Source organism: Pseudopipra pipra, chromosome Z (genome assembly GCF_036250125.1).
Source record: "Pseudopipra pipra isolate bDixPip1 chromosome Z, bDixPip1.hap1, whole genome shotgun sequence".
NCBI lineage: Eukaryota > Metazoa > Chordata > Aves > Passeriformes > Pipridae > Pseudopipra > Pseudopipra pipra.
In genome coordinates, this window is record NC_087581.1 from 72982928 (window position 1) to 73002577 (window position 19650).

Sequence of the window (19650 nt, forward strand, 5' to 3'; positions counted from 1 at the left end):
CTCTGGGTTTTCATTGCATGGTGACTTTCATCAGAGTAAAGCTAAAAACGTGGAAGCTGATCGCTTTTAAAAGGTCTTCTAATAATCAGACTGGAAAGCACTGTATGAAAAGAAAAGTGAAATCTTTCCACTGAGGTTTTTGCTGGGATGGGTGAATGTTTAATATGGTTGTAGCAACCTAAGGAACTGATTTTTGTTGTGCTCACTGGGTGTGTTGTACACCACTCTAAGTCCACAGTGGTGAGTTAGAAAAGAATTCACAGACAGAAATTTCTCGAAAGATAGAAATCATGAGACTTCACATATGAAAAACCACCGAAATAATTTAGTAGGAAGCCGTTTTATTGAACTCTTTTATTGTTTATGACCCTCAGGACATAAGAGCTACAAAGCATTTGCTCTGCCATTTCTGTGTTGCATAGTTAATGAGGTTTCCTTCCTTTCTTTTTGGTCATTTGGTTTCATTTCAGAGCAAGGTGTGAAATTGTAGGAAAGGGAAATTTATACTAGAATATTAAAACAGCTTTTTTCATACTGCTTTGAGCAAACAGGATTCCCATGTACTGTTTTGACATTTCAGTGGATTTCATGCACTGCTGTTGTATTACAGGTATTTTAGCTATAAATCAACTGAATTATCTTTGTGGTAGTCTCTGGATTATGTCATGTGTTGTGGAAGCACAAGAGTGAATCCTGATTCCTACTTAAATTTTGCATAATGAGAAATATACCACTGCCCCCAATTTTACAAATTTTAACAAGTAAATACATGGAATAAACAGGTTAAATATGTTACTGCTCTTTGAAAACATTTCACAGCACTTATGCAGCCTATTATTTCTAAGTAAATTTGATTTCACTCTCAAGAATAAATGCCATTAGTAAAAACATTCCTTTTTCCAGAACAGTAGTTGTTAAACTTCAAATTGATTTGAAAGTGGAAAGGCCCATTAGGCCAGATTTAAAATTCAGTGTAGCCATATTTTACAGATTGTTTCAAATGGACTTATAAAAAGAAAAAAAAAAAAAAACAGTGAAAATAAATAATCATATCACTTCCAAAAATACTTTGGTTCTTACCTTCAGAGGTCATTACAGTTACCTTTAGAATATCAGAATCCAAATTCATTGACTATAGTTCCATATTTTAAAAAGTATATGCATATTCATTTCAGATAATGAGTTAGCTAATCTTTGAAAATTGTTGAAGATAAAGGTTCTTTAGAATTCCAGAAATACCATTATGAAACACGATCACGTTTTCAATTTTCAGGAGTATCTCTGAGGTACATGTGTGTAGGTATTAACAAATAAAGCATAGCAGATTCATAATTACATATTGGGAATTTGTAAAGAAGGATTGTTATGATAATTTTTTAAGAGAGAAGTAGGAGACCTCAGTGTTGTGCCCAGTTGTGTCAATACAAGGGCTCCCTCCGATGGCCACAAGTTACTTCACATAAAATTTTTTACTACATGTGAATGAATGAAAGAAAATAAGGTAGGTGGAACAATTCAAAATAGCTGGTGTGGCTGGTGGCTTACATTAAGGTACTTTTATTGCATACATTAGTCCCTATACCATGGCATCTAGAAAATTAAATATTTTTCATTTCATGCTGAACATAGAAAAAAAAAAAAAGAAAGAAAAAAGAAAGAAAACATGTTTTGTTAACCACATTTCCAAAGGCGCATGACTAAGTGTTGGTAAACCTCTGTAGGCTAGAAATAGCTGTTCATACCCTTTTACACACCCCTGCAATGCTGTGTCCAACTGCAACTACTGTAACAAGAAACAAACCCCACAACCTTTCTCTGTTAGCTTTATTTTAGATATTGAAATCTTCAACCATAATAATGTGAAAGCAAATGATTTCAAATTGTTTTTGAAAAAGAAAAAAAAAAAGAAATGAAACAAAAAAACCCTCAAACCTCCAAAACAAAAATTAAACAAAAAAAAACAACCAACAAACCAACAAAAAAAAAAAAAAAAAAAAAAAAAACCTGAAAGGCAGAAAGAATTTCCAGAGTCCCTTCACAAATGTCAGCTGTCACCTTTGATAAATTAACTGGTAAGTGCCTTCTCATCCTCTCTTCATCTCCTAATTCTGGAGATGCTCTCTCATGTAAAGCTATGCTAATTTTCCACTCACACAGTGAAAAGCAAAAAAGAGAAAGAATCATGGCATAATATTCCAATGAATAAGTCATCAAATGTGAATAAATACCAGAAAGAAATAAACTGAAAGAACATTGGTACAATTTACCCCACTATCCCGTTTCTGAGTGACATTGATGGAATGATTTAAGCACAGTAGTGGGGATTTAGATGTTACAAGTGGTGGTCATTGACTGCAACGAGAATTTATGACTGTTTTCTGCCAATTTTTTTTATCTATCTATCTGGTCTATATTAGTCATGTTGCCATAAATATGTACTGTTCAAAATTATGAATATGGTCAACTGCTCTGTGTTTGGATCAATTGAAAACAATTCCAGTGTGGTTCAAGTGTATCTTTGAACAATTCAGAGACGAGATATAGTGAAAACTATGATGAATAACTTATGGTACTGGGCTTCTCACTGGGATGCCACTGTTAGTACAGGAAACAGATCTATCAGCTATTGCATAATTTTTTGTTTATGACAATGAAGCTGTAACAATCTGTTTATTTAATCTCTGTGATCATTTTGTCCTGGCCATAATTCTAATCTGGACATCTAGGAAAGAAGGCAGTTGTCTGATACGGTGTTTTCTGAACAGAGTGAAGGACTCTCACACTCATTTTTTCACTTTAACCTGTTGACTTTCAGGAGCAGCTTCAAAAGACTAATCATAACTCACCACAGTGGTAATAGGATAAGAAGGAAGAGTCTGAAAGTTTGGAATCTTGTTCAAAAGACATGTTAATTGATGCTCATTGTACTGTGCCCTAAGTTATCTGGAATAGGCACTCCTTTTGTTACTGAGGTGTAAATAATTAAACTACTCTATGAACTTGGATATCACTTGGAGGTAATGGGAGAAAATAATTTACTTTGAACTCTCTTAATTCTCAGAAGAGCTCAATATGAGTTAATCCTTCAGCATTATTATGGTAGTTTCAATGATGCTCTAAGGTAATCAAATTACCAGCAGCCCACTGGGGGTTCTGTTTCCCTCTTGAAATGACTCCTGAATGTCAATAGCAATGTTGGTGTGTGTCATAAGGAGGACTCATACAGGTGTTTCTAAAGCATAACCATCATCATGCAACAAGAATTTTATACAAAGAGCTGCTGGTTCCCATGGATTTTTTTCAGCTGTTTTTTCTGATGTTGGTACTGGAATTCATAAACCACATTATGAGGTCAGACCCTTCTTGGGGTATATAAACCATTTATATATGTATCGTTAAGTAATATTTGTAATAAATATTACACTTATTATAGTGAGTACACTACATATGTAAAACCATTGTGCATGGTTTTACATTGCACAATTGCAAGGCATTATTTAGCCTTGCAGTATGTTTTACAGTGTGTATATACTATATCATACAGTAAAAGTTGCATTTGTAAATAAGCATCATGTCCTCTAGATTATCTAAAGTACAGGTCATACACAGCTTCATTTCTGGGGGCTTTTTTGACTGGCTGAGGAAGTTTTGGATAAGGTGCCTGTATTATCCCTGGTCTAAAACCACATTTGCTTTCTAGATAGAGGTTGGACAAGGAAACAAAGAACTTTTTTTCCTGTTATCTTGATGTGTGCTTAACTTCACAGTCATTCTGAGCTTGCTAATGCCCTTCTACAGGCAGGACTTAGTTTTACCAATGCAGTCCAAAGCACATTCATGATTTCTGACACCATAATGAACTGAGTAATTTTGTATTCAAAGCAAGGTTAAAGTAGCTTGAGGCAAAGAAATTACTAGGTTAGTAATTGAGTAGGAGGATTAAAACAAGTTTGAGAGTAGGCTCTCAGTTCAGGCTTCAGTACAGCCCATGGAATAAAATAGGTTGTGGGCAGTTATCCTCTTAGATACATCTATGCTGCTAAGCATCCTGCTATTGTTTAAACTGCAATATATGTTTTAAAAACTGCATTCTTTGAGAAAGATGGTATGTCATCATGCTATTGAAAAGCAGTACCTGTAAGAGTATCAACTAAGACTCAACAAGCAGTTATACTGGAGGGGTTACTTTACAATCCTATTAATACTTTTGCAAACAGTGTTCATTACGTGTAACAGTCATTTTAACATTACATCTTTTTAACCAGGAGATGCCTGGGTAATCTGCATAATCTAAAATAATGACATGTTCCCTTTACATGATTTGGCACACAAATGAAGTGATCTGAACAGTCTGAAGAAGGCAGGGGTGGGAGGAAAGCAGCTCGTTATGTGGTTATAATTCTGTGTTTAAAAGATCATTGGGCTGGACCATGAAACAGTAATTGGGTTCTGCTGTAAAGACAGGACTGTCTGTCACATTGAATCTAATTCTCCTCTAAAAAGCCTGCAAGCTACTTTCATAGGTTTTGGGTACGCCTTCAGTACTATAGTCTGGAGGAAAAGCTGTCTGATTTTGTCCTCTTTCTTTTGAAAAGGATTAAAACTGAAAAAGCCCCAAACTATATATTTTATCCTTTAGAGTGTTTAAAATCAAGCAAAAAAGACCCATTTAATACTCAACACAATTGATACACTCTAAAATGTGCTTTTAACAGATAAAAGCTCTGGAAAAATGACAGCTAAAAATATTGATTTCTAAACTGGCCATTCTGAATGGTTAAAGGAGTAGTTTGAAGTACTTTTAGGTTATTACTGAAGCCAAAAACCTAATTTTAAATTAAAAACACATGGTTTAAGTATACCCTACAGTAAAAAAATCAGGCAATATACATTCTGTTTTCAAAACTTAAATTAATTTCTATGAGGTGGCTGCTCTCCAAAAATGATTTGGCAAAAAATCTTAATTGAACACTTCATTTGCTCACAGTAAGAGCAAATTCAGAGATTAGAATTTATTGAAATAGTACTAGTACAGAGGAGGGAAAGTGCAAAGATTTGCATATAGGGAGGTAAATAATTAATGCAACAAAGCTCACCTCTGCTTCAAAAACTTATAGAAAGAGAAGCTGCATAGCTAAAAATGTTGGTTTCTATATACTTCTGCAGTTGTAATGTCTGTGGCTTTTAGCTATGGCAACAGCACTGTCTATGCATCCAGAAATGTGTAATTTTTTTAATACTGCTCATATAAATATTTCAGAGAGCTATTTCTGTCTAATTTGTCAGGTATTTAGATCCGAAATATCTGATCAAAATCTTTCTGCTTCACATACCATAAACAGGCTATGATAAACTAACACTACACAGCACAGCAAAATCAGGATATATTCTCCAGTCTTTAGGATGTTAAAGTTCATGATTACAGTTCTTTAGATTTTTTTTTTACTTTCTTCATTACCTTTCTTTCTGTTTCTTTGTTTTCTTTATGTAACAAAAAGGGGAAGTATTTTATCGGTTAAATATGGCTAAAAAAAAAAGTTTACTTTTTAATCCTTCACCTGGGAAAAAAATTGAAATACAAAATCTTCTTGTTTTAACAGGACTCTCAATTCAAATTCGTTTTATAACACTCTGGATTCTTAGTTGGAAACCAGAGTCTTTCATTACCATGGTCTGCCAGAAGATGTTTTTAAATACAGCATACTATGCACCTGAAACACAGACTTGCAGCGAAACTAGTCTAACCTCTCAGTAAAAGGAATTCATAGAGATCACTCTGTTTTCTTATGCGAAAATGTTACATGGAATGATACACTGAAACATAGAATCACAGAATCAGCTGGGTTGGAAGGGACCTCCGAGATGATCAAGTCCAACCCTTGATCCAACCCCGCTGTGGTTCCCAGCCCATGGCACTGATGCCACATCCAGTCTCACCTTAAAAACCTCCAGGGATGGAGAATCCACCACTTCCCTGGGCAGCCCATTCCAATGGCTGAGCACCCTCTCTGGAAAGAAATTTTTTCTAATATCCAACCTAAACCTCCCCTGGCACAGCTGCAGACCCAACCCTCTTGTCTTGCTGAGAGTTGCCTGGGAAAAGAGACCAACCCCCCCTGGCTCCCCCCTCCTGTCAGGGAGTTGCAGAGAGTGAGGAGGTCTCCCCTGAGCCTCCTCCTCTCCAGGCTGAGCCCCCCCAGCTCCCTCAGCCTCTCCTCACAGCACTTGTGCTCCAGTCCCTTCCCCAGCCTCGTTGCTCTCCTCTGGACCTGCTCCAGCCCCTCCATGTCCTTCCTGAGCTGAGGGCCCAGAACTGGACACAGCACTCCAGGGGTGGCCTCACCAGCGCTGAGTCCAGGGCAAGAATCACTTCCTTGGACCTGTTGGCCACCCTGTTCCTGAGCCAGGCCAGGATCCATTGGCCTTCTTGTCCCCCTGGGCACACTCTGGCTCCTGTTCAGCTCCCTGTCCATCCCCACTCCCAGCTCCCTTCCTGCCTGGCTGCTCTCCAGCGGTCAAGATATTCTACACATTTTTGACAGGTAGGTTAGCTTTTGAAAGGTAATATTTTGTTGAGTCTGATGTCAGTGCTAAACACACAGGCGAGTTAACACCTCATCCAGACGAATAGTCAAGATTGATTCATCAGTTTTTCCAATGGAATTCACTGATAATTGCATTTCATTCCTGTGCTCGACTGTTTGCCAGACGAGGGTATAAAACGAAAATCTCAGCGATGCTTCCACGTGTTGCTGTGTTCGCTGTGGATGTGGCTGATCCTTTTCTCATTTTCTTCCAGGCCTTTTCTGGGAACACCAATGCAGACAGTGTCGTGTACTATAAGCTCCAGCATTCCATTAAAGCCCGATTCCTTCGTTTTGTGCCGCTAGACTGGAATCCCAACGGCAGGATTGGGATGCGCATCGAGGTGTACGGATGCACCTACAGTAAGTTTATTCCTGAGTCAGCTGAGGGAAATGAATCCCCATCATTGTATTTCACCACCTAAATCACTTCAGAAAGTAGATTTCAAAGCTTGAATTTAATCTGGAATAAAACTGATTTGATAGGTTTATGTGCAACTTTGTAATTTCTGCATTAGCTGTAGATATATGATGTTTATTTTCCAGTTCTTTCTGTGTTGGAATGAATGGTGTGGACATAACAGACTCTTTTTTTTTTTTTTAATAGTCTTAAAAGCTCCATCTGAACATGGTGTAATTTCTGTCTGAAGGACAAAATATGGAAAATGTTTACAGTTTTAAATTTATATGGTCTTGGTCGTGAGCCAATAAAAGTACAGCTAGACAGACCCACAAATACACAATGAAGGATACTTCAAAGTTGTTATATATTTAAGGGGTACTTTTAGAATTATTTTTGTGCTATTAATAACTATATATTTTTGTGCTATAATTGTTATGGTTTTATTGATCTGCTGGACAGTGTAAATCTTACTGATGTCTTCCTGTTACAATTTTTTATGCCTGGACTTCTTAAAAAAGTCCTTTTAGTAAGTCGTTTGTTACTTTTTATTCTCCAGATCTTTTCTCCATGATGGAAACAGAATTTATTTTAAGCAACCTCTTTAAATGTTTTTTTTTTGCATATTTTGATACATTGTTATTTGTAGGATTTTTTTTTCAACTTCTATAATTAAGGTATGCTATTCATGGTTGATCTCTTCTGAATGCTCTCCATATATCTGTTTTCTATTTCTATTCATTAGTATCTGACTTAAAGTGAACATCAGCAAAACACATCTCTGGGCTTTCTACCTTAAACTTGACTTTGTAAACCCAATAAAAGACTACGAACTAAGGATATTGAAAATTTCAATCTGGATGCAGGAGAATAGTTCAATGCAGAGTTTAGGTAAACTTCCCCATCCCAGAAAACAGATTCCTCATGCTAGTAGAAGTGCAAAATTCCTCAGTGACATCTGCCTAGGGTCTGGGGACATGACTTATGATTTCTGGAACAACTTAATGTAACTGAGAAATGTGGTCAAGACCACAGGACAAAATATGTTCATGTAACTAAAAAAAAACCCCACAAACCACAGAGAATAAGCAGTTAAAATAAGTTAAAATATTTTTGTGTGGTCATTAAATATCTTTGAGAAAGATTATATATATCTCAGTGGTTTATTTCTTTGGTACAGGATCTGTCCTATAAGTAGCTTGTGGAAACAAACCAACTGTAGTTATCTTCTAAGATTAGGATGGATTTAAAATGAATATTTACTTCATCCATTATTCACTATAATTTGTACCTAAAGAACATGATGGTGTTAAAAATAATGTAAACTTTTTTTTAAGCTGGTTAAGATTTTATCTGAATTAGTGATATTGCATGTTCTAGAAGTGCTTATTTTTCCTATGTATAAATGCTTTCATTCCAAATGAATTGCAGACTCTTATCATCTCTATATTTATTTTGAACATCTAAAATTACCACGTGGTTTTAGAAGTTCAATTCAGTGGTTGCTGGTGAAGACAAACCAGGTGATTATAGTCTTATAGTTCTAAAATATATTTAAATTTAAATATATTTAAAAAGTTAAAGCATTAATTCTTTCTCTCCAATCCTTTTCTCGATTTGTCAGGCACAATTAGTACATGTAGTTATTGTTACAGTAATTATACCTGGGTCTTTCTGAATGGCTACTTTTCAAGGAGGAACCAGCAAATAAAGAAAAACAGAAACGCCTATAATTCCTACCTTAATTTTGATTCACACTTCCACATTTCCCATTTTCTCATCCTTCCCTTTAGGGAGCTCTCACTTGGTCTTATATTGTAAGAGGAAACAACTCTGTTTTCATTTCCACCAAGTATGTTAAATATGTTCTGTATTCAAGTGCAAAAGCAGTAATTTCTTCCCTCAGTCTTTTCTGTTGCAAATTACACAACTAAAACTAAACTTGCTAGAATATAGGAAGTTGATCTCACATTTTTCCATGCATGAAAAAATGCATGACTGCTACATCCTAAAGAAGTTATTACTATCTTAGGGAAGTAATAGTTACAGGACAAATGTTGGCACTGCTTACAGTTTGCTGCCCTGCTGCCTTCCAGTCAACTACCTGCTTTGAATAACCCAGCCTAGTATCCTCAGAAATTTTGTTCCCCCTTTAATTACAGTTTCAGTGAGGCTTGGTAATATTCATGGTAGATGTCTACGGGATAAAGCAGATTATTGTGAGTTTTGTTTCCTTTTTTCCTTTTTTTTATACACAACTCTTCTGTTTAGATAAAATTTTTAGGTGTTTGTAAAGCATGCATCCAGACAAGTCCTTCCAATATTTTTTACTCCCATTCTGCAGTCTTTTTCATGTAAAAAAGGAAGAATGATGTTTTATACCTCCAGGTGTTCTACCCTACTTCACATGGACTGATAAAATCTGCCTGTGTCTTGACTATACTGCAAACACTGCTGAACCCCACCCCAAAATCCATCTCTGCCTGATAGTTCTTCCTCTTTACTGTGTGCAAAAGAGAATGATGAATCTCTACAGACATTCCCTGTGTCTTGTTCCTGAAATGTCAGATTGGGACAATTAATAAAACACAAGCTGTGGCCTGACACTAAAAAGAGGATATTAGGAATGTCTTTGGCTTACTCTTTTCTCTCTTCATTACAACACTCTCATTTCATCCTCTGAAAACCAGTAGTCTAAAAACAAACAAACAAACAAACAAACAAACAAACAAACCATTTTGGGTTTTTAGTTTGGTTGGTTTGTTGTTTTTCTTCATAATGCAGAAAGATGGATTTAAATGCGAAAATGGCAAATGTATAAAATTGTAGAAGAAAGGTAACTGGAAACTAAATGCAGACTGCACATTAAGAGCTGTTAGATGTGGTGCTCACCTAACAACAAGCACTGTGGATAATGTGATACACAAACCCTCTTCCACTGTTCTCTAACACTGAATTGTATTGAGGATTTTTGAGAATTCCCTTCCTGGCTGAAATGCTTAAAACAGCACAGTTACATCAGTCAGAGAAAGGACATCATATCCTCTTCATAACTGGAATAATGTCCAAACAGTTTGCATTGTTTTAAGCCTTTTTTTTTTTCCTGTAGAACATTAGCATTAATTTCAATTGATTTAAAGATAAAAACAAACAAACAAACAAAAAAACAAGTAGTTTTCCAAACAAAGGTATTTCAACTAAAATTTTTGCTCAGTGTCACTAGGACTCTTGGTCTATGGCATATGAGTGGGATTACAGAATTTTCAGGTTCTCAGAGGCATTTCATGGTTTCCAAAGTTATTTTCACAGTATACTAAGGATTTAGGTTACATTAATTTGAGAAAGACAATTTATAAGTGGTGAAAACAAAAGCTGAGTGTTCATAAAGCAAAACAGCCTGATTTATTTTCCTTATTTACAACAATAGAGTACAGAAAACTCATGCAGAGGGATGTTGAAGTCCAGCAACTAGTAGAAGCTGTGAGTAGCTGACAAATATGAGAGGAAAATGTTATTTGCCCATATATTCTCAATCAAAAAAAAATTCTACTGTTATCAGTGCCTACTAAGAATATATCAAGTTAGATAGTTTGATAAATAACAATTATCAAGTTGTCTTATTGAAGTCTTTATTGAAGCTATTCTACTTGACATTCATTATTTTAATTCAACATTAATTAATGTTTTTATTGTCCACATTCATTCAGTAACATAATTAAGTAGAATAGTCAATCTAGGACTCATATTTAGGTAGAATGTCATATTTATTCATTGTGTATTTGGTAAATGAATTCTTCATTATCAAGATATGAAGGAAAATAAAGAAACCATATTTAAAAACATAGCTGCATCCACTTGACAGGAGGTTTTTGAAAATTGAATATAAACTACTAACTTTAAGTACTATAATTAATTTGAATTCAGTTCATTTCCATGCTGACAATATGGAGAAATATTTTTAGTGAAGTTACATAAATATAATATATGTGATATAAATAGATAATGGGTTTCCCTTGACTTGCAAGAAGTCAACCAGTCAGTTGAAAAATAACTTCGTATTTTATTGAGAGTCCTTTACAACTTCATCCATTTCACAAATGTATTTTTCAAGGGTAATTACCTTTTCCTTCTTTCCATATGAACTGTGAATACTCTATGAGCTTTTTATGATGTTACCAGTTCTTTTGTGTGAGTCTCGTTCCATGTGTACTGATTTTTGACAAATACTCTCCTGTATAATTGGGATAAAATCATTTGGCCCTTTCCCTTCCCTACAATTTACTGGGCACAGGTGGCTCTAGAGGTGTCAGTGGTGGGACTTCACATCATATTGAAGTAAAGTGCAACTGTTTCTCTTAGGCACAACATTATACATTACCTTTCACTTCTTTGCTTCCAGGGTCTGAGGTGGTTGGCTTTGATGGGAAAAGTTGTCTCATTTACACATTAAATCAAAAACTCACGAATGCACTGAAAGATGTGATTTCTCTGAAGTTTAAGACCATGCAAAGTGATGGAATTCTCCTCCACAGAGAAGGAAAAAATGGAGACCACATCACCCTGGAATTAACTAAAGGGAAACTGTTCCTGCTCATTAATTTAGGTAACAGCTACAGTTTCATAAAGTCTAACGTAGTTATTAGTTGTTATTTAACTACAACTTTTAAACCGTTAAGTAGATTTTAGAATATGATAAACTGGTGGTATACATTTGAATAATTATATTTTTGAATGAAATTAATAGTTTCTATTTTTCTTCTTCAAGGTGATACTAAAACTCATCCTTCTGATGCCCAAATTAATATTACCCTGGGAAGCCTTTTGGATGATCAACACTGGCATTCTGTTCTCATTGAGCACTTTAACAATCAAGTAAACTTTACAGTGGATAAACACACTCATCATTTTCATGCAAAAGGAGAATTCAGTTCTTTGGACCTTGATTATGAGGTGTGAAAATTACCTTTTCTTTATTACATTTATTACCTTTGTTATGCAGATGAAGTGAAACAGGCAAAGGAGATAGAGCTTTAGGAGGTTTGTAGGCTTTAGGGATTTTCTGTGACCTAAAGGAATGAATCAAAGAAAAAGAGATTTCTTAGAGTACTAATACTCCACTAGACTAGTAACTCAATATTTTCAGAAGACCATCTTTTTCATCTCAGAATTCATTTTTTTAATATCTTTGTTTCAGTAGATTTGCCAATGTGATAAATAGTTCATTCATGATAAACATAATGAATGAGACCCAACTCAAGGTTATTATTTTATTAATAATGTTATTAATATAAAGCTTGATGAAAATTACAATGAGTCAGCATAAAACCATCTTAGAAATGTTTATATTAAGACTTAAATCCCCGTTAGATCAGAAAAACATACTGTGAAAAAGTCTTGCTTAAACAAATGGTATATTCATGAAAAATAGATGTAATTTGCTGTGAAATCTTCCCACCTATTGTTAAAAACACCAATATTTCACAGCTGTAATATGATGACTGGCTGCTTTATGTTTGCTCTTATCCTGTTTGTTGGATGAGAGAATGAGAGACAGAGCAGAGTGTCTGGAACCTGCAGACTTTATTGTACTCATTCCATTTTTTAAGCAGTTTAGAGGAAGATTTCATGCTGTTCCATGTCTGCAGTATCTCCTTTCAAAAATATCTGCTTAGAATTTCTTAATGTAAATCACAATATCAAAGTTTGGAGGATCATACCAATTAAAAAATAAAATAACTGCTTGGCAAATTGATATATTTTACTAAATCAATCCATATTGTGAATTAAATTTTCCCCTCTTCTACATGCTATAGTTTGAAGTATGTGTTACCAACACAAGTAAAAAGAAAGTATTAAAACTTTCAAAAAAGAACAAAATACTGCATTTAGAATTGCTTCTCTGACTGTAAGAGTTTCTAAATTTAATAACTTTATGTATGATATATTTGATTTTGGGGCTTTTTTGGTAAGAAGATTTTAAAAAATAAGTAAAATTTCAAAATTAGAACATACATAGTTAAACTGACCTTACATACAATGTTACCTGGAATAGCTTTAAAATGAGTGAGCTCAAAAGTTCACTTACTGGCATCCTGTTTCTGGTGGTACTCAAGACTAGAAACATAACTGAGGTCACCCTCATGGCAACGCTTTGCTGAAATAATTTACTGCTTTCTAACAGCTTCTGCCTCAGGGACTTCTTTAGACAGAGGGATATGCTTGAATTTATTAGCTCTCAATGGATTTTTATTAAATCTTCCTGTCTCTTTCTGAAACTAAATATTCCTACAGCACCATACCAAGGAACTGCCAAGGTATTTTGAAAGGGGAAAAAGCACCTCCTTTCATTTGTTTTGAATGTGCCCTAGAATAATTTCATTTGATGCACTCTTGTTGCCTATTATGATAGTTTTATGATGTGCACAGGGTGGAGAAGTCAGGCTCAAATTTCCTAAAGAATTGTTGATAATTTTCACACTGTTCTGCACTGTCTGCATATTCTTGGCCTTGTTGTTCTTCTCCTGGGTTTTGCAGCTGTAATGGACCCTGAAAACTGATCTAAGCTGCTGTTAAGAGACATCCTCAGAAGAAAAAAAAAAAGTCAACATTTCAGAATAATTTTGTAGGTACATATGACTTGATATAGCCTAATTTTTTATTATCTTTTTCTTTTAATCTGTAAATGCAACAAAATGAAGTAGCCAAGAAGCAGCAGATTCATTATTGGCCAGTCTTTGACTTCTGCTCTTAAGTTATAGTCAACTTCTTTCCTTAGAAAATTACTTAATAGTATCATTGATTTTTCTTCTCTTTCTAAGCTCAGCTTTGGAGGGATCCCAGTGCCTGGAAAATCAGGGACATTATCACGCAGGAACTTTCATGGGTGTTTTGAAAATATTTATTATAATGAAGTGAACATTATTGACCTGGCCAGGAGGCATAAACCTCAGATCTACTTTGTGGTAAGATATTCAGAGTCGAGAAAGAATAAATAAGCAAAATAGAGAAAAAGACCACAGCCACTTTCATATCTAATCTGTTAACACACATATCTGGTGAAATCTACTTTATGTAATGGAAGAAAAATCAAGTAATCAGCTAGTTGGGCTATTTTTCGTTGGTGGGTTTAATGTATTTATTGTGACACAGCCAAGAGTTACATTATCAAAATCTGTTTCAGAAGCTGTTCCAACACCAAACCAAATTCTCTCTGTGTTACAAAAGGTTTCCTAGAAATTTTAGTAAATCCTTTGTTGTTGGTTTTGATTTGGTGGTTTGTTTTTTCTTTCCCAGTAGTACAAGGGTCATCTCTAAGTGCAATATTTATTTATCTAGTAGCAGGAAATGCAGAGATATTACAGAAATCAGCTCAAAACAATTAACAAAATATTAATTGCTTTCAAGAGCAATTAATTGTATTTTGGTTTGCATTTCAATTCAGAATATGAATAATCAAATCTGGTTCTCTATCCTAGAGAAAATCAATGACAAGGATCTCTTCTCATGTGAAACTTGAATGCTTTGAATTGTTGTGCTATTTTCAAAATTGTTTAGGAGATGTTTTATAATGTAAATATTCCAGAAAGTATGTATGTTACCACAGAAGCCCTGACAAATAGAGATTTTGCTTGTGGAATCTGCAAAAGGCAAGTTTTTAGTGTTTAACAAAGTTTATTAGTCTGATGACTGCTTTTTCACTAGGGGTCAGTTCATCTGACAATTCATTTCTCACAGCTGAGTTCATAAGACACAGCTTTTACTTATTTGTATATTTTCCTTGAGGAAAATGAAAACAGATAATCTCTAATATCTTGCCATACCAGGGACTAGTGAGTATTTTTTTAAAATTGATTTTAAAACTTTACTAAGCGGTCAAAATTTTATGTATGATCAAAAGTTTAAACCCTCTTTGTGTTGAATAGAAGTCAAGTGTGTTTTAAATTCCAAAGACATTAATCTTGAGTAACCATTTGAACAGAACAAATTAGTTATAGGTCAAATGGCACCAGAGAGTCATTAGATCAAAGTTCATTTTGCATTATTATCAATCATAATAAAGTATTAACTGACACCAGATGCAAAAATTGCATTATTTCTGTTCCAGATTTCTTATCTACATCATTCTAGACAAGTTAATCTCAAAGAACTCAATCACAAGTTTACCTAAGAAAGGTAAACTTTTGTGCTCCTTTCAGAAGGAGCACAAAATAAAAGCTAGGTGCCTAAACCCAGCTCATGATCTAGTCCACGTGGGGCTGTTTACTCCTGATTTATGAAGTATGTGTTTCACATTTGTAAATAGCAAGAGTTTGTAGGTGGAATTTTTCGGTTTGTGGAAACAAATATTGGAGTTATTGTACATCTCCAATTACATTAATTTGGAAAAACCTGCATCTTGGTCTTGGCACAATGTTTTTTTTCTTAAATTTAAACAATCAGTGCCAAGCTCAACGTTTTTCTCTGCATACAGGCATTTAGACCCCTGTAAGTATTTACATACTTATGTGTAAGTACCATTTTATAAGTGGCATTTTTTCTGACATCCAGAGATTTGTCAAGTCCCAGATGCTTCCTGAGGCTGAGCCAAACTAGAAACAAGGCAGTTCTGTCTAACTCCTGAAGTACCATTAAATCAACCATGTGATTTAGGAATAAATAAAGGCAGATAAATCTATTTTCTGGTCAAACATCTACATAAACTTTGCCCAAAGTGATGATGTTCATATTTGATTTTTAGACTAATGCATTCAAACATTGTATTCACCATGTTTTGAAACTTTGCAGTTTCCGCAGAAGAATTCTCACAACTCTTCCCAATGTTTCATTTCTTCCTAGGGCAACGTGTCTTTCTCATGTTTAGAGCCACAGGTGGTTCCTGTTACATTCCTGAGCTCCAGCAGTTACCTGGCACTGCCAGGCACGTCAGGGCAAGACGAGGTGTTTGCCAGCTTCCAGTTTCGCACTTGGAACAAGGAGGGACTTCTGTTATCCAGCAAACTGCACCGGTCTTCAGGGGGTTTCCTCTTATACCTGAGTGGTGGGAAAGTCAAAATCAGTCTTCATAAACCAGGAAGAGTGCTGAGTGACATCGCTGCAGGTAACAGAAATGAAACAAAAAAAAATCCGAGGCTCCAAAGCATAAAAAAATGAAAAGTCATTTGAATTAGTACCTACATTCTTGACTTGTTTTTGTGGTTAGTATGTGTGCAACTATGCTTCACTTGTATGAATTGTAAACCCAGTTCTTTCTAAATGCTTTCTTTTCTCTCAAACATATTTATTCTTCTTTTCCCCGTGAACGAGTAGAAATTACTTGCGATAATGTTGAATGAAAAATTGACTTCTCATCTTAACCTGCATATTGTATGTACAAGTCATTTGAATTAGTACCTACATTCTTGACTTGTTTTTGTGGTTAGTGTGTGTGCAACTATGCTTCACTTGCGTGAATTGTAAACCTGGTTATTTCTAAATGCTTTCTTTTCTCACAAACGTATTTATTCTTCTTTTCCCCACGAATGAATAGAAATTACTTGCAATAATGTTGAATGAAAAATTGACTTCTCAGCTTAACCTGCATATTGTATGTACAGCTCATGTGTATAATCTGGGAAAATTAAGCAGCTTCATCAGCTGTGAAGTGTAAGCAACTTAATCACTTATTCTGTCAAGCTAAGACATTAAGATGTTTTTCACCATTTGTCAGTGCCTTCACAAGGTATCAAGTAACTATTTTTTCTACAAAGGTACACATCATTATAAATATTATGTCTTTTATTTTATAGAGTTCTCAGTTGCAGAGATGTCCATTAAACAGAGACAGTGCATGTGCAATACTAAATTGTGTCTGAGAAAGCTAGGGCAAGTTTGAGTCTAAAAAAAAAAATTAAAAAAAAGGAGAACTCGAGGAAACTGAAACCTCAGAGCTAAAGGGTCACTTTTGTAGTTAATTTTGTGACATATGAGAGCAGGACAGAGCTGACATCATCTCTATTTTTCAGTACTTTTTAAAAGATGTTGAGTATCAGTGACATCACCATATGCCAATATTAATAGCTTCACCTACCAGCACTTCATCAGTGGTACATGATTCCCTGACATTCCATGAGCCCTCTGAGAGTTTCTCATCCCTTATGCAAACAAATTGAATTTCGCCCTTTGCTTGTAGGTGGATAAAATGATCATTTCAGAATGAGTTCTCAGACAGGAAAACCAGTACAATAGAAATTAAGTGGATAAATGAGATTACAAAGGATATATGAAGATTAAGAAATTTTAGTCTGGGATTAGAGTAGTTTCTGTATGGATGAAGATGACCAGAGTCCACTAGCTGGAGGAATATATCAGAGAAGAAAAGGTGAATTTGGATGCAGGAAAAAAAACATTTATGATATCCAAAACATTAATCCATCTTAGATTTATTTAGACCTGTACACAAGCATGTATATCTCATTTCATATCCACAAAGCAGAATATTATCAAGGAAAAGAAACCAAATTAATTCCAGTTATCTAATGTGCACAGTGAATTCACAGGTAAAAAACAGGTAAGAAACCTCCTAACCAGTTATCATCAGTACAAACAAGATAAGAATCCCTTAATCTTAGTTCCATGACCCTGTTTCTTTTAGATTGATTTCTTACTTCAATTCCTCTCACAAAATGTAGACTCCCTTGAGATGAGGGGGGGGAAAGAAAGAAAGGGAAAAAAGGTTAAACATAATTCTGAAGCTCATTAGGTTTGTACAGGTGCATAATGATTAAAAGTAAAATTTTAAACCACTGATTATTTTAACTCAGAAAAAGAGTGTAAGACAGTAATGACCACAGATAATGTTGAAATTTCCATAAATGCTTTGATCCTCTTCTTGTGGGTGATAATAGGATCAGCCCTGCTATTTGTTATAATCTAAAATAACTGATGCACTAAGAGTACCATTTCAATGACAAGAGATTTCCCCAGGCTCACCATTTGAAAATGTCAATTCCTCAGTAAGAATGTCAGTGGCAGCTAATTAGTAGTGACGAATTTGGTTTTTTAGGAGCTATTTCAATTGGTGTTCAATTAGGTGATGCATGTTAAAGAAACTATTGCCATGAATTGTCATTTTAAGAGACCAGCTGAAGTGCTGACACTTTTAGCAGCTTCTATTGCACATAGAGCAATTTATTGAATTTCAAAGCTGCAACACAATACATAAAATATTAGCTTAAAGCATCCCAGAATAAATTTTGACATTCTATGCTGAAACAGAATTTGATGTTCTCATGCTAGGTTAAGCTTACTGTTCATAAAGTCCAACAGGAGGAATTATGTTTGCCTTTGTGAAGGCAAAAAAAACTAGTGCAGAATCATATTCTCTTCTGAAAAAGAATCTGTCTTTTCCTTGAGTTTTTGAAGTGTTTATTTTAGCACTCACTGAAGCAATTCAAGCCTGCATTTGGAGACTGAGTAATTAAATTATGGGTGGCTGGACAGGTTTGCTCCCCTACAGGCAAGGAGCTATGACTTGACTTTCACATACACACACACACACACACACGTAATACTTGGTAATTAAACCAGAGCATATTTCCTTGTGCACAGTTCTTAAATTCATTATCTTGTGTTTTTTGAGAATTTTTTCAACCATATAAAACCGAGGAGAATGGCTTGTTAATTCACAAGTAATTAAGATATAATAAAATCTGTATCCTTTTACAGATGTTATTTAATATCTTTCCTTTGTAGCCTCTTTTGCAAGCTGGTCATCAAATATTCACAAAGAAATATCATGGATTTAAAAAAAAAAGGAATCAACCCAAAGCTGTGTTGCATGATGAGACCAAATTGAATTACAACATGTGTAAATATTAGATCTTATTACACGGTTTCCTCTATGATCCTCTATTTCTATCCAGCTTTTAATTTCTATGCAGCTTTTAATTAATTGTTGTTAATTAATTAACATCAAAAAATTGATATTATTGCATTTGGAGGTTATACTTCAGTCTTATCTATAAATTATTTTCTCTAATTTTTTTTGTTTGTTTCTCACTGATCTCCTGATAAATTTTATACACTATTTTTATGCCATTGTTCTGCAAGATGTCCATAGACCTTTTTTTAATATTTAGATTTAAAATTATGGAACTACTGAGAATAAATGGATATCTTGTTTAGCAGCTACTTCATTACGTACTAAAAAAAAAATAATAATTGCTATGTTTTCTCACTTCTGCCTGGTGAAATGTTTTTAAAACTCATGATAGAGCACCAGAAAATATAATTTTCAGATGGAATATAGTCCATTGGCCTCAACCATTTAGATGTTGTACCACTTCATGGCTCCACACAAGCACATTTGTAAATGTGAATTTAATCAGTACTTAAAATCAGTACTTAAAATCAGTACTTAAAAGAAGGTCTATAATAAGAACAGAGTTTTTTTGGTTTGGTTTTGTTGCTGTTTTTCTTTTCCTCCCCCCCGGGATCTGTAGTGGTAGGACAAGAGGGTAACAATTTTAAACGGAAACAAACTAGATTTGGGTGTTCATAACGTTTTCACTCCTGTAAATGTTCAAGTTTGTGTTGCATGGGGTTTTGAGCAACCTGATCCAGTAAAAGCAGTCCCCACAAAGAGCAGGGAGATTGGACTAAATGATTTTTAAAGGTCACTTCCAGCCC

General features: G+C 34.7%; 1 protein-coding gene across 1 annotated transcript in view; it reads left to right on the forward strand.

The window, feature by feature from the left end:
• Positions 1-19650, forward strand: part of CNTNAP4 (contactin associated protein family member 4) — a 199721-nt gene that overhangs the window by 121964 nt on the left and 58107 nt on the right. The window contains exons 4-8 of the mRNA XM_064642346.1: positions 6800-6947; positions 11384-11587; positions 11750-11934; positions 13803-13946; positions 15820-16081. Coding sequence (XP_064498416.1) covers positions 6800-6947; positions 11384-11587; positions 11750-11934; positions 13803-13946; positions 15820-16081 — 943 coding nt within the window. The remainder of the gene's footprint in view (positions 1-6799; positions 6948-11383; positions 11588-11749; positions 11935-13802; positions 13947-15819; positions 16082-19650) is intronic.